The sequence below is a fragment of the Lynx canadensis genome, chromosome F2 (assembly GCF_007474595.2).
Source record: "Lynx canadensis isolate LIC74 chromosome F2, mLynCan4.pri.v2, whole genome shotgun sequence".
In the NCBI taxonomy this organism is placed as follows: Eukaryota; Metazoa; Chordata; class Mammalia; order Carnivora; family Felidae; genus Lynx; species Lynx canadensis.
In genome coordinates, this window is record NC_044320.2 from 79,578,027 (window position 1) to 79,604,882 (window position 26,856).

Consider the following 26,856-nt stretch of genomic DNA (forward strand, 5'->3'; position numbering starts at 1 on the left):
TCTATCCACCCTCCCCAACCCTGAAATTAATTCACAACAACTTTTAATGTTTTCAAAGAGGCTCTTCCCTTCTCCTTTTTTGTGGGTGTGCTAGCAATCATGTTTGGTGGAAAACCAGAAGAAACGTCTTGAAAACTATTTTCCTTCACACACCTTTACACTTCCCATTTGTTCTTCATGCGTGTAAAATTTATCTTAATCAAATGTGTCTTGGGGCCTAATTACAGTTTTACTTCAACGCCATACGAATGTTAAAATTTTGTAAGTTTGAATGGTGATGACAGAGGGATAAAAAGAGCAAATTCGAAAGATCACAGAATTAGATGAAAGCTTATGCCTTTCACTTATTTCTTTAGGTGATATCATATTCATCGATATACTCATTACTAGTCGTTGAATTACTTCTGTGTCTTTGAACTGTGCTTGAGTCTGGATCAGAGATTACAGTTAATATCTCCACCCGACTTAATTGTAATACATTATGTTAAGTGCTGTGCTGGGGTACACCTACAATTCTCTGCTTTTCAAGAAGGGACATCTAAATCAGACAGGTGAAAGAAGGCTTTCTGGATGAAGATTCGCACTCGGGGGTGAATGTAAATTGTGGGGGTGTTATGTGTAAAAGCGTGGAATACGGCTGAGCCTCCAAATGCTGGGGGGGGGCGGGGGGGGTAGGATGCAGGAGATAATGCTAGATTACAGGCAGAAACCAGAGCATTAAGAGGCTTCTATACCATGCTAACAAATGTCATCTAAAGGCAGTAGGAAGCCACTAAAGTAATTTAACAGGAGAAACTGGAAACATGGCTGAATTTACACTTTTGAAGTACCATTAATCTGGCAATGGTGTGAGAGATGGACCAAAGGGTGATGCAAATCTATGTCTTTATAAGGCCCTCGTTTCTTGCCACAGTATCTGAAAGTACCCAGTTCCAGATGTGTTTTCATTTAACTGTAGATTTCTTGAGAGGAGGGACCGCATCCCTGTTTGGATACCTAGCGTCTACCTGTGGTCAAGGCAGAGTTAATGCATAAAAAGAGTCTGTCCAATAAATAAATCTAAAAGGACGATGTGGGTGATATTGCAGAAACCCAAGTGAGAAAGAATGACCCAACTCAGTTAGCAAACCTCATCTAGATTCATTCAGGAGGAGTTGTTGACGAAGAGACAGGAGGGGAGAAGACAATTCAGGCTTCTTTTGATAACTAAGAATGGAATGCAGAAGAGTCATACCAAAATGGACAGCAAGTTCAGTGTTGGGCAGACTGTGTTGAGATGTGTTTAACATGCAGCCTTAGAGATCAAGACGTATACCTGAGCTGTAGTTAACAGCACAGAAATTCATTATTGGGCCAGCTGCCTAAATTAAAGACTGGGTAAAACAGCCTAATCAAGCTCAGAGTTAGTCTATCAAACATATTTCATTTAAATTTATTCCCCTCAAACGGACTCTACCTACAGGGAAATCTAGGGAGAAGTAAAAACAATTTAAAAACCAGAAAACATGTTTTTAAAATTCAGACTTTGTGAGTCACTTTAGAATAGCTTAAAGTCATCAACTGATATACACAGAGTACTTATTTTAATCACATCCATGAAAAATGCTACAAGACTAATCAAAATATATGTGAGAAAGAATGCACTAACATGTTTCCACCTATACATGGACATGATGTGGCTATTTGTTATTATTAACATACTGATTTTTTTTTTGAGAAACCTTGTATGTCATGTGCATAATAAGAACTGGCAAGAAATTTTGGTCTTGTGGGTATGAATTTCTCAGATCCTTAGGGTTTTGGTTTGTTATTGTTGTTGTTTTCTGGCAACATAATAAAATTCAGCCATACTCTGAGTTCATATTACCAATCCTCTATGCAAATCAACTCTGTTCTAGTTGTTTCTTTTTAACATATACGCACAGTCAGCTGCCAGCTCAACGGATAGTAACAGCTATAGAGAGAAAAAGAAATGAGTTTCCCGAGATGTCGCATCCAAGCCACTGTGTCTGTGCCGTGTAATCAGCATTTCTGTTTCGTCTCCAGGTTGACTGCAAGTTCCTCCTCTGACAGAGATGAAGCACGTTATTAAAGACCTGCTAAATTAATACATAAGTATCGGCGTATCTTTATTTTTGAGGCAACACCATCCTTCACATTAACTAATTTGATTTCTAAAATTTAATTTTGAACTTTATTGGTATGAATCCATTATTTGTTTTTTCTCTCCCTGAGCCTAATAAAAAAAAATCCCAAAATTCAAGGACATTTGTATTTCTAGAAATTGACAGTTTACCTCTTTTTCAATTGTATTAAGTTTCTTAAAATTCTGATTCTGATAGTTTTCTTTTGACTCAAATGTCAAAGGCATCACTTGGGAAACTACTGCATTCATTAAAGTGGCCACATAATGAATTACCCTGGGATAAATCGTCTTCTTTTTTTGCATGGCAACGTTTCGATTTAGGTAAAAAGACCATACAATTTGGCAAGCAGTTGAAAAGAGTCGGAATTACATATGAGGGCATATGTGAATGTAAAGTTTTGAACGGGTCTACACAGGGTGGGATATATGGGGGATCCCAGCTAGAGCGTCAGTTTTAGAGCCTGATGAGTTTGGAATAATTTCATACCTCAGTTGATTGGTAAATGAAACCTGCCTGCCAGAAATGTGTTTGTATTAGAGACCAAGAAGTCTCTTGGGATAGAAGGCATTCTGAGATGAGTAAAACCAGTTGCACAGCATTGCATAGTATAGGGAAAAGCCATCGGAACTACACCCTGGAATTTTAAATTTCTGATACAGTATTTATAGTATCTGGATCCTATGGTATATCACACTACACGGGAGGGTGTTTTCCCAAGAAACTTAGAAAAGTCACTTAACTAATGGAAAAGTAAGATAGCATCCTTCTCATTTTTACAATGAACATAGTAACTCCTCGGTGACTTCTCTAGAGCTACTTTCATGAAAATAATGCAACAGATGTCCTGCAAATCCGCTCCTTTTCCAGTATATTTCTTTTTTCCCACGCCCTTGCTCAGGTCAGAAACTCTGGTGTTGTACTTAGCTATATCTTCTCTCCCTAAGCACTCCTGTGTATCCTTATTATGAATTCCCGGCCGCTCTGCATTCTCAAAGCCTCCTAGTCTACACCTCCTCTAACCCCTTCCCTCCCAACCTCAGCTCGTCTTTGTCTCCAAAGCACCACAAGGGGGCCGGAGTCATCATGGCTTGCCTCATGTTACTAAGACAAGATCTCAGTGGCTTTCCACGGCCCTTGGCACTCCGGGCATCTCAGCCGCCATCTGCCTCATCCCTGTAGCCAGGATTATTGCAGTGTACCTCTGAGGTGCTCTCCCACCGTGGCCCCGGGGGACCTGCCCTTTAACTTGGTCGCAGCCTCGCTCTTCGGCCAGTGGAATTTTGTGATTGCCCCGGCAGCAGGGGCATGCTCCGGTTGGTTCTCCTTCTGCCCACCACCCCAAGTGCAGACTCGCAAAGGAGCCCTGTGCAGATCGCTCGTCCGATCCCACACAAACGCGTGAGAAAACAGAGGAAAAACAAAATTACGGCTGTCGTCGTGTGTCTGTGGCCGTAGTTAACCGACGGGAGTGCCAGATCTTTGCTGTAAAGACCATGGCTCCTTACAGGGCGGGGGGCCTAGCCACTTTTGACCACGGCTCTCATGCTCTCACTCTCCTGCTCCTGCCCTCTGATCCTGCCCATCATCTGACCTCTCAGGGTGTTCACACATGCTGCTTCATCTGCCTCCACCGTGGGCCTGGCTAGCCGCTCCTGACCTAGGAATTTCGGGGCGAAATGTAATTTTCTCCAAGTGCCACCCATGGGCCCTTAACCTAGTTACATGCCACCCTGAACTCCTTTCGCTGAGAACCACGACCCTCAGGATTACTCGCTTAATGTCAATCTTCTCCTTCTCCAGAACAAAGACCTTCATGAAAGCAGAGACCCACAAGGACTGGATTGTAGCAGACAAACGTGTTGATTGATCCAGAATTCGAAAAACACCCTGGCGTGTTGGGGATGGCAGCACAGAAAGGAGCAAGGTGTGGTCGGTGCGGGTGCCCTGCCGTCCTCACAGCTACCCGGCAGTGGGAAAGAAACGTAGGCAGACAGCTCTTAGGCAACCCTCACTATGCAACCCTCCCCATATCCATTCATGCAAACTTTGCAATAATCATATGGAAAAGATGTCATTCGCATTTCTATTCTAGAAAGTAGGCTAGAGCATCTATGCGATTTGCAAAGGTCCTGAAGGTGTTAAGGGCCAGGGGACAGAGGCAGCTCATTAATGGGTTCTGAGAAATCTGAAAGAGAAGGGGGGAAACATGATGGATTCCTGGGATTAGATGAAAAGACAGGATCTATGGTTGAGACAAAACCCACCGAAAGATGGGCTGGTCGAATTAATGCTTGAGGACGTCAGAATCTATACTTCATATTTGACAGTTTACCATGTCTTTCTTTTTCAAAAACCTATCTCACTTACTTTTAGAATAATGCTGCAAGACAGACACATAGCTATTACTATTATTCCCATATCCTATGTGGTAGTTTCAGAGGTTAATACATTATAGTAAAAAATTTCATAAAAACCAAAACTGATGATTGAAGAAAAGACAACCTAAGATAGAATGAGAAAATTTTAAGGCAGATATTCTTAATAATGAAAAAAATTATCCAGAAAAAATAAAATATATCAAAAGTCCCAGAAAGGAATTAGAATTTAAAATTTTTAAGAGGCTGAGGAAGAGGGGGGAAAAAAGATAGAAAATGGAAAAAGTATATAAAGCATATTAGCCAAAGAATTTTTTACTCTTACCTGCTTTTGTTCTTTATATACTTTGAATTATAAATACAGGCAATAAAGCATGTATTAGTTTCCACATTACTTTATAATGTCCTTATATTGCAAGAAATGAATTAAAAAAATCCAGGATTTTACTATTCTGTTACATTTAGCTGATATAATGGCATGAAAACTTGGGTTAATATTTGTCTTTCAAACATTTTACTTTAGGGCTATCTTTGAAATGCTTGAGGGTTAAAAAAAAATTACCTGATGGATTGTTTCCCTAAATGTCTGAGTTTGTTTTGCAATAAATGCAATGTTCTTCATTCTCCTAAAAGCAAAGAAGAAATAATTTATCTGAAGAAGAATGTAAAAATTCCATGAAATAGAATTTGATGTCTTTGTCCATGTTTGGGGGCTATAAGTTACACAACTGGAGAAGAAAAATGACTGAAAAATATTGTAAAAAGGAAAAATGCTAAGGTTTATGTGAAAATCATTGTAACTACATCATAACATATGTATATTTAAGATTGAGGTTTATATGAAAATCATTGTAACCACATCATAATATATGTATATTTAAGATTCCCACTTACGTAGGAGACATTTCTAGAAAACATTCATTTAAATAATTTCAAACTTTCTTTTTGGATTTTTAGTGTCAACCTTTGATGTGAAATAGTTGAAATATTATAGGAAAAAATAGCATAAAATAAAAGAAATAAAGTTGAATTCCATTTTGAGAGGTTCAACCTATGGGATTCATATGATAGTTACGTTATAATTATTAAACGCTTTTTAGGAAAAGTCAAACATATGAGGAAATGCGTGTGTGCATGAAGATCCTCGATCTTTAGGAGAAACAGTAGCTCAAAGCTCCTGATAATTAATGACCTTCAACTTACCCAGCCCATATCAAAGACTCTTGAAAATGAAAAGTGTAAATATAGGTCATGTCAACTTCCTTCCAAATTTTACCTTAGACACTGTAGAAATCAGCGTCTACTTAAAGTTACAAATGGATTAAGCAGATTAAGATACTTCATGAATCAGTATGTTAACGATGAATTTAACTCTGAAGCACAATTATTTCAGGAGACAAAGTCCTCTAATTTTATACAGAACATCTCAAAACCATGAAGGATGTGATTTCAGTTAGGGTGACGTTGTCTTTTACTCCACAGAATATAAGTTCCTAAAATGCAATTCACCGTGCACATGTATGTGTTTTACAGATTTCCTCCAGATAATGTTTCCAATCTATAATCAATGAAAATTAGTATTGAGTACAAAAGAAAACATAAAATCACTATAGTAGCTTCTAACATATGACAGAGTCAATTCTTCAAAAATGTTACCTTTTTATTTCAAAATTATCTGCATAGATCTGTTAGCCAATCATTATTTCAAAAATGTTTTTAATATGCTGTTAGTACTGACTCCTAGACATCCTGTGGTAGAGAAGCCTTTTAAGTATGTTATCCTAGAATTTCTCAAGGTCAACTATTAAAGCATGTTTTAAAAAACTATCAGCAACAATTTTAGGGAACTACTGGCTTCGGGGACTGTCTGGAAAACAGTAATATGAGTAATATTGTCTTTTACTTTCCCCCCAGGGTAAGAGTCAGGATTTACAGTGTCGCACACATTGCAACGGACATTTACATGGGATGAGCTCCAATTATAGCCAATGGAGGCTTTGAGGTTGGCTTATACCATTGGGCTGCAACACAAGGGCAGACGGGGAGGTCTGAGGTGTAGGATCCGATACCTTCAACTTCATTTTAACCATTAGAGCTAAGTGTTATCTGACACAGCTAAAACTAACCCTTCCTCATTTTTTTTATTTTTACAAAATTTCTTGGTTAAAAAGAAAAGTTTGAAAGTTGTTCTTCTAAATTATCAAGGGGAAGCAAAAATTAATTCCATTAATGCCCTGTGATTCAGTCTTGCCTCCATCCAATCAGTGCCATCTGGATACCTCCGCTAAAATGAGCTTTCCATAGTTAAAATCAGATTTTGGTGAAACATCGTGGACCGTCATCAGGGGACCCGGTTTTCACCTCTAGCATTTTCTCCATTTCCTTCCTTGTAACTTATCTTTCATGATATTGAATATCTCTTCTGTGCATACACTGATCATTTTCACCCTCAACTTGAAACAGCGTGTTTGACCTTGTTTACCATGCGTGCTGTTTTCTCTGGAACGTCATAGGGTGGGGGATGCCCAGAGGAGGACAGATTTTGAGAATTTGGAATCTTGGATTGCCCAGGTTTTCTCTATCTCAGTCATCCACTGTTCTACTGGGTTTGTGCTGCCAACACTTCTGATCATTTCCTTCCTGTGTCTCAAACCCTTCAAAGATCCTTCTGTTCTTACAATCAGATGTAAATTCTTTACTACGATGCCTTTCATAATCTGGTTCTTGGCTACCTGAAACTTGATCTCTCGTCTCGTCTGACCTCAAATTCAATGTTCTTCCTTACAGATTTGTCTGGATGATTTTACCCTTGGTGTCTCAATATCTAGAAAGCTTTCCTAGAGCACCCAAGACTGATATTTACATCCTCCTGTTATCTTTCAATAGACAGTTAGTATCCAGTTAACCACTTAATGTTACTACTAAGGGCTCTGTTTATATAGGAAATTCATTAATGGATACAAATGATTAATGCATATGTGCATGTTTAAAGGGATACAATGGCAACAAATCTATACTTTTAGCTATGGGAACCATATTAGTATTGCAACATCATATTTTGACATAGTAGTGAGAAAACCTTGTCTAACACTGAAAAGGCTACATTTTAATAAGGAGGAAGATTACAGAAGACAACCTGAGCTGTTATATGGCAATAAGTTTCTAAGAGGGACTCTCCCCAGCAACACTAAGGGAAACAAAAGGATGTATAACCTCCTATCATGTTGCCAATGTAAATGGAAGTGTGGGGAGTACTATACTATTCAGTGTGTTTTGTACCGTCCGGAAACTCCAGGGAGAAGGTTTTCCCCAGGGACATTCATGCCCAAGGGACAAGCAGTGAGAATGAGCTTGACATTCCCAGACCTCACTGCTTCCAAACCCGTAGCAGTCTAGGGTAGACGAAGGTCACGGTGACTCTATTCTCTTACTACGAGAATCTCTGATCCAGTCTTCTAACGAATTTTTTCAATGTTGTTTATTTTATTTAAAAAAAATGTCTTGTAAGAAATGATAAATATGGTTGCTTTTTTATGTATTAATGCAGCAAATCTCCCCTTTGCCCCTGTACTAACAGTGTGGAACTTGCTCCACACGGAGCTCAATTAACCGCTTAGAACACCGTCCTTCCCTTTCCTGGTATCTGTGCTTTATCATAAGACCTTTGGTTTGCTTCCACTGTCACTGCAAGGCTGAGCAAGATGTAGACAAAATGTGAACAGCTAGAGGGTATCAGTAGTATTGTTGTCATGGCCTTCTCGAACCCAAACATTTAAAAAATCTGCTGGACATATGTTCTTAAGGATTTTTTCCACAGGCATATCAAGTAGAGAAAATAACTTAACATCATTTAATTATTTTAATAAACTACTGGAACAAACACGTTTTAATGAAGATGTAACAATTATCCTTCTTTTTTTTTTTCTTTTTGTATTTAAAAATAACTTTGGGGCTCATTCCATGGAGGGAGGCCACCTTCCTGCAGTAAGGACAGCCCAGTGCTTTGTCAGGACTCTCCTGGCTTATGTCTGCTGTCCTGACATAATTATGAATAGCTCCCTATTGCTGTGCAAGTGTTACAGTTTCTGCGATGAATACTCTGCTCATCATAAGCAGACAGACTCTTTCCCTCCCTCCCAATTCTCAGATGGCCTTGAGGTTCAGAACTTCTGGTAACAGTCAGAAAATGGAAAGAGGGTGATTACTACTCCCCAAAGCCTTTGGTTTTTCCTGAATCAAGCTTGCACTGAGTAAAATCTCATTCTTACTAGATGGTGTGCCCTAGATGGCATCATGACAATTTGCTTATGGTCTCGACTCCTCATTCCTTCCCATGCGGGAATACCTTGACATGTGTAGAAACACATGGATTTTCTCCCTTACCACACCAAGAGACCCTTAGTGGAACTTGACGTGGATTTGGATTATACTAGCCTTAAAGAAAAAAGTCAAAACAGATTCAGGCTTTCAGATATATGTTCAGATGGATTTGATTTCCTTCCCTCTCATTTACAAGGTGTGAGACTTTCATCTTCCTCATAAGAGTTTAGGGACAATTGTGGCTATAATATTTTCTTTGTAAAATCACACTTGAGCTTTTTTTGAACCTTAATCATTTTTAAAGTTATTTATTACATTAGTTTAATACTTCTGAATTTGAGTAATAATTAATTCAGTAAATGTGTTAAATTAATTTAATACTCGGGAGCCTACCCCGAGTTGAAGATTTTATTCAAAAGAAAATCTTTAGTCACAGGAAAAGTTCATGGCAGCCTCATCTGGGAGCCATCAAAAGAGCCATGGCAGGGCGCCTGGGTGGCTCAGTTGGTTGGGCGTCTGACTTGGCTCAGGTCATGATCTCACGGTTTGTAGGTTCGAGTCGCACATCAGGCTCTGTGCTGACAGCTGGGAGCCCAGAGCCTGCTTCCGATTCTGTGTCTCCCTCTCTCCCTCCCCCTCCCCTGCTCATGCTCTGTCTCTGTCTCTCAAAAATAAGTAAATGTTAAAAAAAAAGTTAAAAAAATAAAATAAAAAGAGCCACAGAACCTACAGTTCTATAATTAGAGAAGTAACCTTTCGGCATTAGGCAAAGGCAACGCCCGGACAGTGAAATCTGACCAGCGTGGGTGTACTACTTATTTTCACCTTGTCAAAAAAAAACTGGCTGTCCTTAAATAATGTGAGCTTTTGTGTGACAATCTAGATTGCTGGGTCCTGAAAAATCCTAAGAAGTCCATACACCCACCTGCACCATCCTTGGCTTGGGCTACAGGACTGCAGCCTGGACCCCTATCTTCCCCAAGGTCCAAATCCTCCCACTTTCCGAGTGCTGCCTTCCTCACACATGTACATCACTGTCTTGTTTTCTTTACATCTGTTTCTTGACATTCTGTACACCCGTTAATTTTTAGGTAAAATACAAGTTTCCCAGGAAGGGATTACTCATGAATCCTTAAAATTATCGGGAAGGAATATATCGGTTTACTTCTTAGGCCATACTTTGATAATGGAGGAAGTGGAGGGGACCTTAGAAATTGATGTGTCATGAGAGGGAAAAGATGTCCTCTGTGGGGAGGGGGGTTCCCCCTCCTGGGGACCACAGTCCTAGGGACTCTAGCACTGGGAAAAGATTAGTGGTGGGTAAGGGGTCAATTGTGTTTTAGGGGTGTTTTGATATGACTAACTGTGAAGGATGCCCTTTACCATTCAATACGCATCACCGTGTGGAAAAATTAAAGAAAGAGAGATCCTTTGTGGGAAAGGCACCCAATTAGACAATACAAGACCTTGCTAAGTCAAGACAGGGTGACAAGCATTTTCTCCCTGGCTAGAAACTCTAACCCCCCAAATTCCTCCACACTATGATTCTAACATGTTAGCTATAAAAGTAAACTAAAAAAAAAGGTTTTCCCCATTTGGATATTGGAGATGTTGATGTAGAAAAATAATAAAGAAACACTTTGTTTAAAAAAGTTGTGTTTGGGGGAAAAATTTCCCCTCAAGGGCTATATCTTTAGTAAGAAGAATATATATAATATATACTGTAAAATATGATGTATATGTATTATACATGTATATCCACTTTATATAGTTATAATGTTTTATGGAAACATGTTTGTCTTATTAAATTCACACTTGTTTCTCTATAATCAGAATAAAGCATGATTTATCTTCTATGAACAAAAATGAGGATCTTAAACAAGATTCGTGGTCATCAATTAAAATACTGACAGGAGTTGGAGGTCATTTCAATCATTCTTAAGTTACAATGCCTGCAGCACATTTCTTGGAGCTGACTTGAGCACATTACCTTTGTTGCACCATCAAAGCAGATAAATCCTGTGCTAAAGTCGATCGTGAGTCCCATTAGATGACTTTCTAGCACACATGCATACGTCTTGCACTAGACAGAACAGAAAACACTGTTACTTTTCATGTGATTGACCCAGTACCATTATTAATAGCCAGCATTTATCAGACTCTTTGACAGCTCCTATAATAAGTTGTTTATACGATAGCTAACGTAGTATCAGCAATAACTGTACAAGGAGCATAGTATTATTGACATCGTAGTGTTAATAAAACTGAAGCCGAACAGCTTTTCACCTGCCAAGGGCTACGCGGGGCCGAGTTTCCAATCCTGTGCTATCTGAACACGCTTTTACCTAGGGCTGCACTGACACCCTTTGCCGTATCGGCAATAAAACGGGTATAAAAGTGTTTAGGTGTAGGCAAGATTACGTTACGTTGCTACATTCTAAAGCTAAACATCATTGCATTTTCATTAAGCCAAAAGTGAATTATTAAAGGTTAAGGTATTAATTCAATTGTTGGCCTACCAATTTCTTGGACATTATTAAAGCAGAACTCGCAGGCACATGAACACAGATTCAGGAACCAAGGCAAAACGTGTAAGAACATCATTATCTTAAGAGTCTGTCATATAATGTTCATCCATGTGGTACAAGCTATTTCCCAAAGACATTCACCCCTTGTTTCTTATTTGTATAAACCTACTGATTCTTCCAAAATCACCAGGACTTTTTACACGAAGATGAGATTAAATTATAATGTTACTTATATAAATATTTTGGAAGACGAATAAAATAAAGATACTGAAATTTAACAGTAACAAATATGAAATGAAAACTTGGAACTTATGTGCCACAGGATGCATTTTTATGTCCAGAGGCCACCTTTATTTTTATTTAATTACAAACTGTACTGGGATGTTCAAATGAAGAAAACTACTCATAATTCACAAACAAGGAGGAAGAGAGAAAGGAAGAGAAAGACAGAAACCTATCTCAAGCAAATTTTCAATACCAATATTTACATGATATTTGTTTTATAATACTGTATATAAACGTATATTAAATGAATCAGATTCTGACGATAAGATGGCTAAGTGCATCAAGTTGACTTCACCAAAAATCTATATTCATAGCTTTAAGTCCAATTTGCATAGGAGAGCTACAACTATGCCAAATTATTCCTTCACAGTTGAATTTTTCAAAAACCAGCTCAGAAAACAAACTTAATGGGCCTTGTAAGTTCAGTTTTGGGTGTAATTTTGTTTAATGCATGGGCATCTTCCATGCTTATATCCACCCATCACCACTTCTTTAAAACCACTATCAATATTAAGAAATGTTTGGGGCACCTGGGTGGCTCAGTCGGTTAAGCGTCCCACTTCAGGTCATGATCTCACGGTTCCTGAGTTCGAGCCCCACGTCGGGCTCTGTGGGGACAGCTCGGAGCCTGGAGCCTGCTTCAGATCTGTGTCTCCCTCTCTCTCTGCCCCTCCCCTGCTCATGCTCTGTCTTTCTCTCTCTCTCTCTGTGTCTCAAAAATAAACATTTAAAAAATCTTTAAAAAGAAATGTTCAAGGCTATCTCATTCCCTCTAATTTAGACATAATTGTTCTCTATTTTCAGTTGCTATAAAAGAATATGTCAGGTGAAAACACCTTCAGTACAGAACATGGAAATTTATCTCATTAAGTTCAAAATTACGAATAGAACCAATTCATCAATAACCATTAATTTGAAACAGATATATAAATTGAGACTCACTAAAGTTTAATTCTATAATTTATAATCTTTTAATAAATATATATATAATGAATATAATTAATGTTTTAATAACATAACACTTGATTTATTGTTTAATTTCTATTTATTTTATAATGAAAATTGAATTATAGTTAGAAAAAACTGGAAAATTATACTTTTCAGGGGTAATTTGCAACATTTGAAAGATTTTTACACAATTATATATTATTACACAATATTTGAACATATATCACACATAAAATATTTTTTAATATGTCCTTTTGGATGACAGCTAAATGTCTATAGCTGGAAAACATGTAATAATAATTAAAGAAAATCAATTTTGTAAGTCACATGCTCTTTCATTAAAAGTTCCATTTTAAGGGCACCTGAGCATCTAACTCTTGATTTCAGCTCAGGTCATGATCTCAGGATCATGGGATAGAGCCCCATTTGGGGGCTAACAAAAGCTAACAAGGTGCTAACTTTTTTTTGAATGTTTATTCATTTTTGAGAGAGGAGAGAGGGAGAGAGTGGGGGAGGGGCAGAGAGAGAGAGGGAGAAGAATCTGAAGCAGGCTCCGGGCTCTAAGCTGTCATCACAGAGCCAAATGCAGGGCTGGAACTCAGGAACCATGAGATCATGACCTGAGCTGAAGTGGGATTCTCAACCAACTGAGCCACCCAGGCGTTTCAAAGCATTAAATATTTTACTTTTCACTTGCTATGTGCAAGTGAATGGTATAGTGAGACGGTGCAAAGAAATGCATTGCTCAGGACATTACCTTAGAGAATATGCAGCCCAGAACCAAAAAAAAAAAAAACAAAAAACAAAAAAACAAAACAGTATTATATTACATCAAAACATCATAATGTTATCTCATTTCTAAACACCAGGGGACTTAAAATGAAATCTTGAATTGAGACCATTAGATAGATAATGTCCATGTAGTTGTTTGCAAGTGAAGTGTAATATTCTGGGAGAATGACAATTAGGGAAGCTTAAAAGTATCATTATGAATAACAAAAACGTCAACTCCTATTCGACCAACATATTTTAGTGCTCAAAATGGTCTTAGGTGTTGATACTTGAAATAAAATAATGTAGAAGGTTTTTCATCTTTCCGTTTTTGATATTGAACTATGTATTGAATTGAGGTTCTATATAGCTAACTTATTTAAACAATATTCCTCAGTTACATTAATATCTTAAGAGACGTGCAGATCAGCAGAGCTGTTAGAAAGGGTCAACTGAGCAAAGAAACAAGTGAAATTTGAGTCTTCTCCCTGTCCTTTTCCCCTGATTGTCATGTCACACTAGTGCAAACTGATATGTTCAATATAGAAGGTTATAGTCAGAAATAAAGGAAATTAATACATGTTACAGATCAGCTCAATGTGTTGCAAAAATATGCAACCACGTCTCCTAATATAGACAAGCATTCTAGGAGAGTCAGTGCCATATTCTCATCATTAGAGATTTGTTTTCGAAATTAAGTGTCCGTGTGTCTATTTAGGTCCTGGCTCTATGGGCCCATTTGCATGTGGCGAGCACATCACAATTGCTCAGTTTTGACCTTGGTTTCTGTCAGACCTCAGCCACAGGACCCGTATTTGGGAGCCTCTTCTATCTCATGGTCCCATGAATTGTAGGGGCTGAAGGCTCTATGAAGTTTGATCTAGATATAACTTCACACTTAAGAAATACAGCTTAATAAATATCTGCTGAATACTTGTGATGTACAAAAGGCACTGTATCCAGTTGGTAAATGAATAAAATAATCCCAAGCAACCTGTAAGTTAGTGTGGGGAATGGCAAGCATACATCGCCCCAATACAAGATAGAGTGTGAGCAGACCTAGGAAAACAGACAAGCGCACACACACAGAAAAGTGATATTGCTGTGCACGTGTGGGACGGGTTTGAACGGGACTGTTGTGGGAATAGTGGTAATGAGCAGAACGGGCTGGAAATCAGGAAAATTTTCACGATGACGTGACCTCTGAAAACATGTCTCAAATTCCCTGTGTGGTTTTGAAGGGTGGAGATGAAGGAAATTATTTCTAGAAAGAAAGAGCATTAGGAGTGAATGAAACCATTCAGGCTAATGGTCACGATGGGAGAAGAGGAGGTGGCTTTGTCAAAACTTAAGAAAAGTCACAGCATTTTCTATCTGAGATTTAAACTCTAGGGGAGCAGTCATTCATTGTTGGGAGGCACAGGTCCTAAAATTTCCCAGGCTCTCACCTGTATCCGTTCCACTTCCAGAAAGGTTGCTGTTTGGAAGGCTCGTTCCCACTGGGCGAGGTCAGAGTCCAACTCCACGGAGAAGTAGAGGTCTTCTCCAGACTCAGACTGCACAGTGAAGCAGTGTTTCCGCTGGTCCAGCAGGTCACTGTCCTGATGGAAACCTGGAGTTACACAGGCTGGCATACATCAATCCATATTGCTGACATGGCCATACCTCGAATCAATGTTGACTAATGCACGGTGGAGACGCCAAGGTCATACGGATGACACTACATCTTCCTTAAAAATGGTCATAGCAGGGGCGCCTGGGTGGCTCAGTCGGTTAAGCGTCCGACCTCGGCTCAGGTCGTGATCGCGCAGTCTGCGAGTTCGAGCCCCACATCGGGCTCTGTGCTGACGGCTCAGAGCCTGGAGCTTGCTTCACATTCTGTGTCTCCCTCTCTCTGCCCCTCCCCTACTCATGCTCTGTCTCTTTCTCCCTCTCTGTCAAAAATAAATAAACTTTAAAAATGGGCATAGCAGCCTAAACTCCACACCTCAAAGTCCACAACTAATGTATTTCTCCTCGTTATCAACACTGAAGCATCGCATGAAACCGAAGTGAGGATGGCTGGCTTCTACGCTTACCAGCAACATAACTTGCAAAGCATTTAACACATGAGTTCAGTTTAGACTGTACGAAGTGATGACACACAACCCTCATTTCTTTTTCCCTTACAGAGCTGTCGAGACGATGAAGTTAATGCTTATCAGTAGGTTTGCAAATTTTAGAAAGGTTAGCAAGCAGGACGTTTTCTGTTGAGTTGATTTCTTTAGCCCTTAAAGCCACATGACCATATCTACACGAGAAATGGAAACAATGAGTCTAGGTTGTCTAAAAAAAATGGATCGCTTTTAAAAAATACGTATTTACCTTACATATGTAACTATATTTTATTAAGTCAAGAAGACTGTGACGTGGCAATTTCTTGGTCTTGTTAGACGTTTTCAACTGTGTTCACCTATCGATGTGTATGTCAGTTTCAGAGATATTAAAAGAAAATGCGGCTAAGAATTGATGAAATAGGGTAATCCCAAGCAATGTGTCAGATGTGGCCTCTGAATTACATGTGGAGTGTGCTGAAAATGGCCAAAGCGTAGTCACTGGGGTCTTTCACCATTTCTTATACATAACTATATAAAGGTATCATTAAACACTCACAAATGTTAGAAGGAATTCTCTGCTCTGGCAAGTGTTTTCAAACTAATAACTATCTTATCAATAAACTCAGTTTTCTTTTTTTTTCCTATTTGGATGCTTAAAATATGAGAGGAGAGTGAATGAACAGCAGTTGCTTCTGGTTGTAGAATTTAGCTTTGATAACTGCTGCCAGGAGATGCTCAGGAACTTAAAGAAAGTTACATTCTCTTTGTATTTACTGATTTTCTTATACTATCTTAAGGTGAAAAAAATGAAAACATATCTTCAAAAACATAGTCCAGTGATAAGCTATTGTAAGGTACTTTTTTTTTCCCCCATCATTCGGCGCTTACAATGTCTACTGGAGTGACAAAGACAGATATTAAGTAAATTACTCTACAAGTAAATAGGTCGGGACGGATCCTTATAAGTGCTGTTATGGAGAGTAGGAATGCAGTTCACACCAAAGTGGATTGGTGAGTCAGGAAAATATCCTCTAGGATGTAAATTTTAAGCAGTGGCTGAAAGACACGTGGAAGATTGAAGGTTGATGGGCGGGAAGAGGCCTTTAACCAAGGTATTGGCAAGGTATTGGTGTTGGCACAGGCACTGAAGCAACAGCTTCAACGGCATTCCAGAAATCCAGACAGCAGGTGAAAGAGAGGTCGAGAGCCATTGCTGAGACAGGTCATGAATTCTGGACTTTAACGTAAGTGTAATGACAAGCTACCATGTTTAAAAAAATAGCAAATCCTTTATTTATCTTGTAAATATTTCAACTTCTATATTACTTATTTAATTGGCAACATTGGCACAAAAACTGTAACCAAATACTGCAGGATTTCTGGAAACCTTGCCAATTTTATGGCTTATTCAAGAGGTCTTAACTTTCTTTGTTATATAAAATTGTAACCTAAAATAATCAGTGTCATTAAGAGCCAGAAAACTGTTGACATTTTTCCTTCTCCTACGTTGCCATGAAATCTTAAAATAACCTTCATTTAAGATTTTTCTGTTTTCTTGGCAGCTTAACTACTTTACTCTTTGAAAACTTGGTTTAGCATCTCCTGTTAAATTGACCCAGCACTAGAGCTCTCAAAGACAGAGAGTTCTCTGTTCGACTCTGCAAATAGAAGTTCAACATCTGGGAACACTTGCGGTCATTGGTCATTGCTATTTATAAGGCACTCCTCACATGGTGACTTACACTACAGCCCCTGTGGGCACCCAGGCACTCAGGTCACAGTTTCCTGAGGGAGACAAATATATAAAAATAATAAAAAGCATCATGACAGTGCTATGCAGCTAAAGTGCTTAAGGAACTGGAATGGGAGCAATAAATCATTCTCGAAAGTGGGAAGGAGAAAGTTTTGTTCCGGGAAGAATGTCTCATCATCAAGGACTTAGAGATCCATGCAAGGGCAATCCGTTGCAAGCCTGAATGGTCTCGGGTCCTCCTGCTAAGACATTCGTTCAAATGACCGCCTGCGCTGTGAGAACCCCCCTGGAAGGTCTGAGGTAAGCAAGAGGCGGAATCCGCTGCTTTCGATAGAGAAGAGCAAGAGAGGCAGAAGATGGAAAAAGGAACATGCGCGTATAAATCTTAGCATTGTTTCTGACATAGGGTAGTTCTGAATTAACATTAGAAATTTCTATTACTAGTGCTGATACTCAGTAAAGTAAATATATACGCTGTTCCCTAATCTCTACTTCTTTAATTTGCTCTCTGTACGCTCTCTGTTTATCTTTGGTCAGGGTGAGTTTGGCCCCAGTAGAAAGAGTAGCCTCCATGATATTTCTCGCTCACTGGAAAGTGTCATTTAACGAATGGTAATAAAATAATAGCTACACAAATCACGGACGCTATTTTTGTGCATTGGTCTCATTTGCGACTTCTCCGGAAGTATCCCCTCATTTTTTAGATTTATTCCAAGTCTTCTGGACACTTTCTGCTCACTAATCACCAAACGCTGTCCTTCTTACGGCTTGTCTCAGGTTCACAAAACAATATTACAGAGAAACAACACATTACAGATATGTTTGCTATTAACGTAGATGCTTTTCTAAGACGTTCAGAGGTCAGTGGTATAACCAAAGTGGTTTTTTTACTAAAAAGAAAAACAAACTATGTGTTTAGAATAATAATTATTAAGATGGTAGACATAGCTAGCCATAAACTTTCTATTGTATTTTTAAAAAAAATTTTAATGTGTATTTATTTTTGAGAAAGAGAGTAAGTCACGGTGTAAGCAGGGAAGGGCAGAGAGAGAGGGAGACACAGAATCTGAAGGAGGCTCCAGGCCCTGAGCTGTCAGCTCAGAGCCCGACGCAGGGCTAGAACTCACAAACTGAGAGATCGTGACCTGAGCCGAAGTTGGACGCTTAACTGACTAGGCCACCTAGGCATCCTAACTTTCTATCGTATTTAAAACATGTAAGGTTAAAGGCAGAAGAAAGGTGCCAAAAATCAGTGCGTTATCCCTGTGGCAAAATTTCTACATCTATCAATATGGTTTCTTCTCTCCTTCACGCTATAATCATTCCATCCAATACTTGCTAATATGGCAAGTTAGTTGTTTCACACTTTTCCAGTTAGACTTATCATTGCTCTAATAATAGATTTTTTTTCTTCAAGTTAATGACATTTGTGGAATTGAAAATAGAAATGAGAAAAGAATAGGCAGACGAAGGATGGATATTTTTGCATTATTATATTAAATATAAATTAATTTATAAACTATGTGACTTAATATGTTTTTGACTGCTATGTTTGCTACTGCTTCCTTTACTTGGACTTATAGTGAATCAGAAAATCATTCAATCATCAGGCATGAGTATTTAAAACAAACAAAAATGTAATTTTTAATGAAACAAGAAAAGCAGGCCCAGAAAGGGTTCTTCAGCTACAAATAATAATTTCCAATTTTTTGTGACTATTCTAATATCTAAAAGTGAGAACGAAAAACATACCTTCGGAATTAAATTTTGCCAATTGATTTTAAATTAGACTTTCAAGAATGATTGATTCCCTAAAGGCACTTATTAAATCTACATAATAAAATCTACATAACAACTATCTAAATCTGATAGTTTTAATAACATTACAATACTATTTCATTTTTTTAAGCTTATTTATGAGAGAGAGAGAGAGAGAACTATTTCATTTTTTTAAGCTTATTTATGAGAGAGAGAGAGAGATGCTCGGACTGGGGAGGGGCAGAGAGAGAGAGGATTCTAGGCAGCCTCCATGCTGTCAGCATAGAGCCCGATGCAGGACTTGATCTCACTAACCTGTGAAACCTGAGCTGGACAGTTAAGAGTTGGACACTTAACCAACTGAGCCACCCAGACGCCCCAATACCATTTTCATTTTTATGACAGTATTATTCTTAACATTGCTGTGCAGTGAAAATTTTTATATAAATCAAAATATTGTTAGGAATATTTTCCTTTATTGGATTTTGTAAAAGAGGAAGTTGGCAACTTCACTCGCAATATTGTAATTCTGATTCTATATATTCCAGAAGAAAAATGACATTTGTGTATTATTTAGTCAATATGACCAATATGGAAAAATAACTTTGTTTTAAGTTACAGTAACAATAATTACATAACTTTCATTTTCTTTATGTAGGAATACATCAGAAGTAAGTGAAGGTAATATACATGAATTTAAATATTTCCATTTTTTATGGCTATGTCAGATACCAAATATAAAAACTTACTTTTCTATTAAAATATCACCTAATGTCTGTCAGAGTAATTATTTTGAACACCACCTATCTTTTTATTATTACTTATATATTCACAGGTAAATCTCATGATCTGAAAAAGTACTGAAGTTGAACTTCTGAAAAAAGTAATTGAAGTTAGTATTTACAATTGTTAGTTTTTAAATGATTTAAAATAAAACTCAAGATGTTTTAGACACCAAAAATCAAACCAAGTGAACATTCTCTCTCTCTCTCTATATATATATGTATATGTATATATATATATGTGTGTGTGTGTGTGTGTGTGTGTGTGTGTGTATATATATATATATATATAAACCAATTCATTTTTTTAAAAATTTTAGTTGCATTATCTGGCAAAAGAAGGAATAAAACTTTAAATTTCCTTACTCTTCTTAGGCAATTGGAATTGCTGATATAAATGGACATAATAACAAATTTCAGGAAAAAAAACCCACAATGCATAGTCTTCATGTACCCTCTAAATTAATCTGTATAATAATCCATCAAAATAGGCTTCCATCCTTATTCCCCTGAGGAAGGAGCTAGGTCTTAGACATACTGGTCACTCCCCCCAGTTTTGACCTGTTTGGACTTAGGGATTATGATTTCATCAGTTTGGGAGTTAGCTCAAATATGAATGTCAATTTTACCACTTCTTTTCACCTCCCTGAGAATCAGCTCAGGCATTTTAAAAAGATGATAATACCTGCTTCAAGGTTCCTGTAAAGATTAAATGAGTGATACATGTATATCGCTTAGGAAAGTAATGGGGACATATTATATTAAGTACTCCATAATATCATTAATATCACGTAATATCACTAATCACAATATTAGCCATCACTAATGTTAACTATTACTAAAAATCTGGAATAGATCAGACCCAGATCCTATGTACACTCTAGTATACACACACTCACATGTATACACACACATGCACACACACACATGCACACATATTTCTCTGTAATACAGTGTAATATTGCTATGACACAAGGTGAGATATATAAGGAGAGTCAGGAAGGCTCCGTTTTCTAACAAAATTAACTACCATATTCATACTGAGAGGCAAACATGTTTGCCAGAATTGTTTATTATATAGGCAAACGTGAGTCACTGTTCTCTAGATATGTGTGTATGCTCTATGTACATGTGCCCATACAGGTGTGTGAATTCTGATCCAGTTTAAAATAGCTTCCTAAACGTTAATTAACCCTGATCCTTATGGATATTCATTTATTGTTCCTGTTAATAATATTTGCCATTTGAAATATATTACATATGTTATCAAATCATTTTATAGGCATTATTCCATTATCCCTCTTATATTTAGGAAAATTAAGGCTGGGAAAGGCCAAATAACTTAAGCAAGTATACATAAGAAAATTCAGAGATTCTGAAACCATACCCCATGGGGTTAATGAGGTGGAAGCCAGCAGAAAGTTTAAAGCTGGTTTCTCAGAGAATTGTTTCCCCCTCATCAGCTATTGTCTCTTTTCAGACCCCCACTAGCAAACCCACTAGCTGTCTCTGCGGAAGCCTGGACTCAAGGCTGACTGATGTGGTTCCAGCCTATGCACAAAAAACACCCTACCCAAGACTCCATCCCCCTTATACCCTCTCTGGGAGCAAGCGCATAGCCCTCTCCTTGTCCGAAGACAACCTCCTGATGTTAAGGGCTGGAGTTTGCCTTGTTCTGATGTTAAGTGTCTATCCCAAAGTGAATGAGGGTGTATGTTACATATATGTGTGTTCAATGCACATGTTCCATCTTTCCTCATGAATAATCATGTTTCCCCACCCTTTTCATCAATATGCATGTAATCTCTTACCCTGAATTTCCTCTTTAAATAGCTCTTCCCCTCCTAGCCTGGAACATGGGAGACAATCTTTAGACACCAGTCTGCCTTCTCCCCAGGCCTCTTGAGTTAAACAATCTTTCCTTTCCAACCAACACTTGACTTTCGAATATTGGCTTTCAAGCAGCAAGCAATTGAACTTGGGTTGGTAACAATTCTAGGGCATAGAGGTAAAATATGTTTTTAAAAAATACACTCACTATTCACAATCTTTTTCTGATTATTGGCCTTAGAATACGTGTTCTAAGATTAGGATTCTTAGGTTCAGAAATATATGTGGGGGATGGAGTAGCTTAAATAAGGTAGGTGTTGGACACATTAACCCAGACCACCATGACCCCAGCAGAGTGCAGTCTCAAAGGACAAAATTCTCCCTAGCAGGATCCCTACTCAGCACTGGAATTAACCTGATTCAGATGCAAATACATTAACTGTTCTCTTGGAGCAAAACCAAGGTTGTTTTTCTCCAAGGCTCTTTTATCAGGGATACATCGACCCCAGCAATTTCCTGTTCTGCTACCTGCCCCCCAGTCCCAGCATTTATAAGCATCCTCCTGTTTAAATCTATCCACACTGCAGGACTTAATCTCATTCTTTGGCTTAATATGTAGGAGATTTAGCTTTCTAAAGGAAATTTAGGGAAGCAGAGCCCTATTTGAAGAAAAAAAGGGAGAGCTCCAGGAAACACAATTAGCCCACGTAGAAAAAAAATGCTGTGCACCTTCAAAGAGAAAATGGGTTTTTCTATGATAATGTTTTTAATTTTTTTTAATATTTATTTTTGAGAGGGAGAGAGTGTGAGCAGGGGAAGGGAGATACAGAATCTGAAGCAGTCTCCGGGCTCCGAGCTGTCAGCACAAGCCTGACACGGGGCTTGAACCCTCAAGCCGTGAGATCATGACCTGAACAGAAGTCAGATGCCTAACTGACTGAGCCACCCAGGCGTCCCTATGATAATATTTTTAAAAAGCGGATGGTATGTAAACAGTGTATAATTATCAAAGGAAACTTTTAATCCTTGTATTTGATTTGCATACTTGATTTCTTATTTAATATACTTGAAACAGTTTTCATTACCATTTTGATTGATATCAGCATTTTCCCTAAGACTGTTACTGAAATACGTAGAAAACTTACTACCATCAATTACAATGACTAGAACCAGAAAAACAAACAAGCAAGAGACACCCAACGCAATGTAGTTAATTCCTTATAATATTATTAAAAGAGATGGCTTTCCAAATTACCTGTTGAGATTAATGTTTTAATTAATAGTTATAAGATTCATCTTCCAGATTTCGATTCTAATATTCCACTTCTGAGGACAACTGCACCACACTAAAAAGAGCCATGCTCCATGCTTCCATTGGAAGAGTGTATGGTTTTCTGGAGAAAATGCTTTTTTTGGGGGGGGGATGTATTACTTGTTACTGTAAATGTGGACATCCTAGGGTCCTAAACAGTAGGAATTGTGGCTGGTCACTTGGTCTTGCCTTCAAAAAACAATCCAAACCATCCCACTTTGAAATATCTTCAAAGAATGAGATTCTGATTCTTGGCCTTTAATACTTGGGATGTAGAGATCCTCTCTCAATCTCCTAGTATTCCTTTTTTCCACACGGAATCCCTCACACCGCAATTTATACTAATTTATTCTTCACCTTTCTTCAGACATGATCCAAATCAGGTGGTCCCGCCTTTTTAAAAAGTAACCTTTATATCCTTGAGGACAATCGTCAAGTCACCTCTCAGCTTTTCCTTTTTGAAACCAAGTGATGCAAATTATTTTACCTTTCCTTATATGTGCTATGTCTTAGCTATTTGATTATCAGAGTATCTCTCCACTACAACCTCTCCAACTGTTTCGTAATCCCGCAAGTAGTAAAAGCCATCAAGTAGCCAGAATGGACTCGGATGGATCTGACCAACATGAGATACAAAGGGAACTACCTGTTCACCTAAAATGACATTTCTGTGTATATGGGCTAGTATGCTGTATTACTGCCATGACTGGGGAGATGTAAAAAGGTGCAGATCATTGTGGGAAATGGTACCTGCCTAGCAAACCTCTCCTAAAATGTGTTCAATTAATCCTGCTCATTGTGTCAGATGAAGGGGACGTTTTGAGGCCAAACTCCTCAATTAATACTCACGAGTATAGATAATAGAATCTTACTCCTAGCTTCTGTGCTCTTTTCTAACGAGCAGCTCAAGATCAAACAGCGTTCTATTTCCATCTCAGTCCCGTTAGATGCTTTTTTTTTTTTAATTTTCTATTGCGTTTTCTTTTCAACAACACAAATAACTTTCAACTTTCTGAAACGAGTTCCATATTGTACATACCCACTGCTGTCTCAGAACACATTTTACCCATGGCCTACACCAATGCCCATAGTAGATATTCAGCTGACATTCAACCAAAACAATATGGCATGCCTGCTATGTGCCAGGCACTGCCCCGGTGTGGAGACATTCCTCTGAGCAAAACAGGTGACCTCTCCGCCTCATGGAAATTTGTTTTGAGTGTGGATGAGACAAATTCTACAGCAAACAAGAAAATGCTTAACCATAACGTGCGAGATGCTGATAAAGTCTATTAAAAGCATTTGGCAATGGGAACCGCAGGGGGCATTGTCATTTATACAGAATTATTTACACTTGATCTTAGCCAAAAGGCCGCGAAGCGATATATACAGAATTATTTAAAAAAAAGAGCTCTTTAACGAGGTGACATTTGAAGAGAGGCATAAAGTAAAAGAGCACACTATTTAAGATATTCGGATAGGATGGCAACAGCCTCAAAAAACTTGAGGCTGATGTGTGCCCAAACATCATGGTAGCCTTGGAGGGAGTTAGTGGCAGGTAGCAGGAGACTAGGGCAGACAGGTGGGAAGTCTGAAGGAAGTACGTGGGAGATCTTACAGTGCCCTGGAGTCGTTGTGGAAACTTTGGATTTTACTGTGAGCCAAGTTGAAAGCTTACAAGGAGCCAGGTGTTAAGTTTGGAAAACAGGAAAAAAAAAAAAAAAAAAAAAAAAGATAAGTTTAACATAGGTGAGACATGAGAGTGACCAAGGTTGTAACAGCCATTTAGGGTATATTTTGTTCATCAGATAAGGCTATGACAGAAAGAGCCTTCAGGCTGATGCCAAGTTCTTGAAAGTGAGCAACTAGAATGCCAAAGTTAGCATGGCCATTGGCTGAGGTGGGCACTTGGAGAGTGGGAGAAGATGAGTTCGAGATGTCCATCAGACATCCATGTGGAGGCATCTCAAAGGCAGTACATGCCCTCATTTGGGGCATTTAGAGAGAGCTCTCAGCAACTTCATGATTATTGGTATATATATGAGATTTAAAGCAATGAAATTGGCCATTCGTTGGGAATATCTAAGAAATGAGAGTCCATGAAGAACTATTAGCATTACTGGATCATTCTGAGTAATGTTTGGTCCTTTCTCATTATTGGACATACGAACGCAAACATCGAAACATATTCTAAGAATAGATTTCCTTTCACATATATAAAAAGAGCATTATTGTCATTTTGACACATTTCTGTCGAATAGAAAACAGGATATATATGATATATATATAAGTATATATATCAATGCATAATTTAAACTATATAAAATACTGCATATGTATATAAACGTGTATACATATAAACGCATGCTAATGAAATGTTTTAATATACATAACATTGTTGGAAAACAGATGTTATGAAAGCAATTGAGCATGGCATAACTCAGAGCCATCATTTATATGTGGAATTAAACATTTCTCTCTCTCCTATGGTATGTAATTCTTTTCTATCCCTGTCATTTAACATATAACTTGTAATATTCATGGTGTCAGTCTGTGTTTGTATGTCAATAAAATGCAACCATATAACCTTCATAACTCTGATTTTATGTAAATATAAAGTATTTTTTGGTCCAAAACGATTTTTATTTCTGCGGATTGGTCAGACTCTTAGTTAATGCCTATAATTGTTCTATTATACAGAATTTATTGTATTAGCTCTCAAATTATCAGATCAGTTAATACATATATTCTGTGTTAATTTATTTTACGTTTAGATGGTTATGACTTTTGTTCATTTGAAAGCCTTTCCCCAGAGAAACAGAAGTATAGGGAAGGAGACACAGCAAATAAAATTATGTTTGAATATTTGTTAAATTCTCACTTTTTGTGCTTGTACATGCTGTGTTTAGGGTCATTCTGAAGGAATTTCACTGCAAAGAGGAAGGCTGTACCCTCTGCAGGGTCAGTGCAGTCATTTACTGTCCTGAAACTAAACTGGGCTGGCGTGTGAGCTCATACCTGCTCTGTGCTCACCTTGAGTCCCATTTCTATTCTGGAGCCCAATGCTTCCATGTCACCAGGACCCTAGGATGCTGCCCTTGAGGACCATAGGTCACACTGGAGCCTGAAGACAAAAGAGAGCATGGCTGGGAAGGATGGACAGACTGACTGCTGTCTCTCTGATCACATTGCCCTCCCACATTTTGGTGTGTGAAAGCTTAAATTGTTTCCAAGAAGAAAGGGACAATACGTAACAAGGACAACGCTTCTTCGTCCAATGAGAAAAAGTGAATTTATTATTTTTAGTGATTTAATGATATTCACATAATTTTACACTCAGTATATTGGCCAACTACAGTTTCATCCACCTTTTATCCCTCAGTCAAGAAGCTGAAGTCTATAAAGAGATACACCCTGGAGATATTGTCGGGTTCAGTTCTTGGCCACTGCACTAGAGTGAGTATCACAATAAAGAAAGTCAATGACTGTTTTGGTTTCTCAGGGCATAATAAAGTTGCGTTTACACTATAGCATAGTCTATCAAGTATGAAATAGAAGTATGTCTAAAAAAATGGACACGCCTTAATAAAAAGACTTCACTGCTGAAACATGCTAGCCATCATCTGAGCTTTCACTGTGAAGGGTCCCACCTCAATGTTGATGGTTGCTAACTGATCAGAGCAGTGGTTGCTTAAGGATGGGATGGCTGTAGCAAGTTCTTAAAATAAGATAGCAATAAAGTTTACCACGTTGATAGACTTTTTTCTTCATGAACAATTTCTCTGTAGCATGTGATGCTATTTAATAGCATTTTACCCACAGTAGAACTTCTTTCAAAATGGGGGTCAGTCCTCTCAAACTCTGCTGCTACTTTATCAGTTAAGTTTATGTAATCTTCTAAATCCTTTGTTGTCATTTCAACTATCTTCAAAACATCTTCACCGGGAGTGG

The 26,856-nt window shown here is 38.1% G+C and overlaps 1 protein-coding gene across 1 annotated transcript in view; it reads right to left on the minus strand.

The window, feature by feature from the left end:
- SNTG1 (syntrophin gamma 1) overlaps positions 1-26,856 on the minus strand; it is a 310,753-nt gene that overhangs the window by 39,621 nt on the left and 244,276 nt on the right. The window contains exons 18-19 of the mRNA XM_030303901.1: positions 14,823-14,975; positions 10,833-10,925 (exon numbers count right to left, since the gene is read on the minus strand). Coding sequence (XP_030159761.1) covers positions 10,833-10,925; positions 14,823-14,975 — 246 coding nt within the window. The remainder of the gene's footprint in view (positions 1-10,832; positions 10,926-14,822; positions 14,976-26,856) is intronic.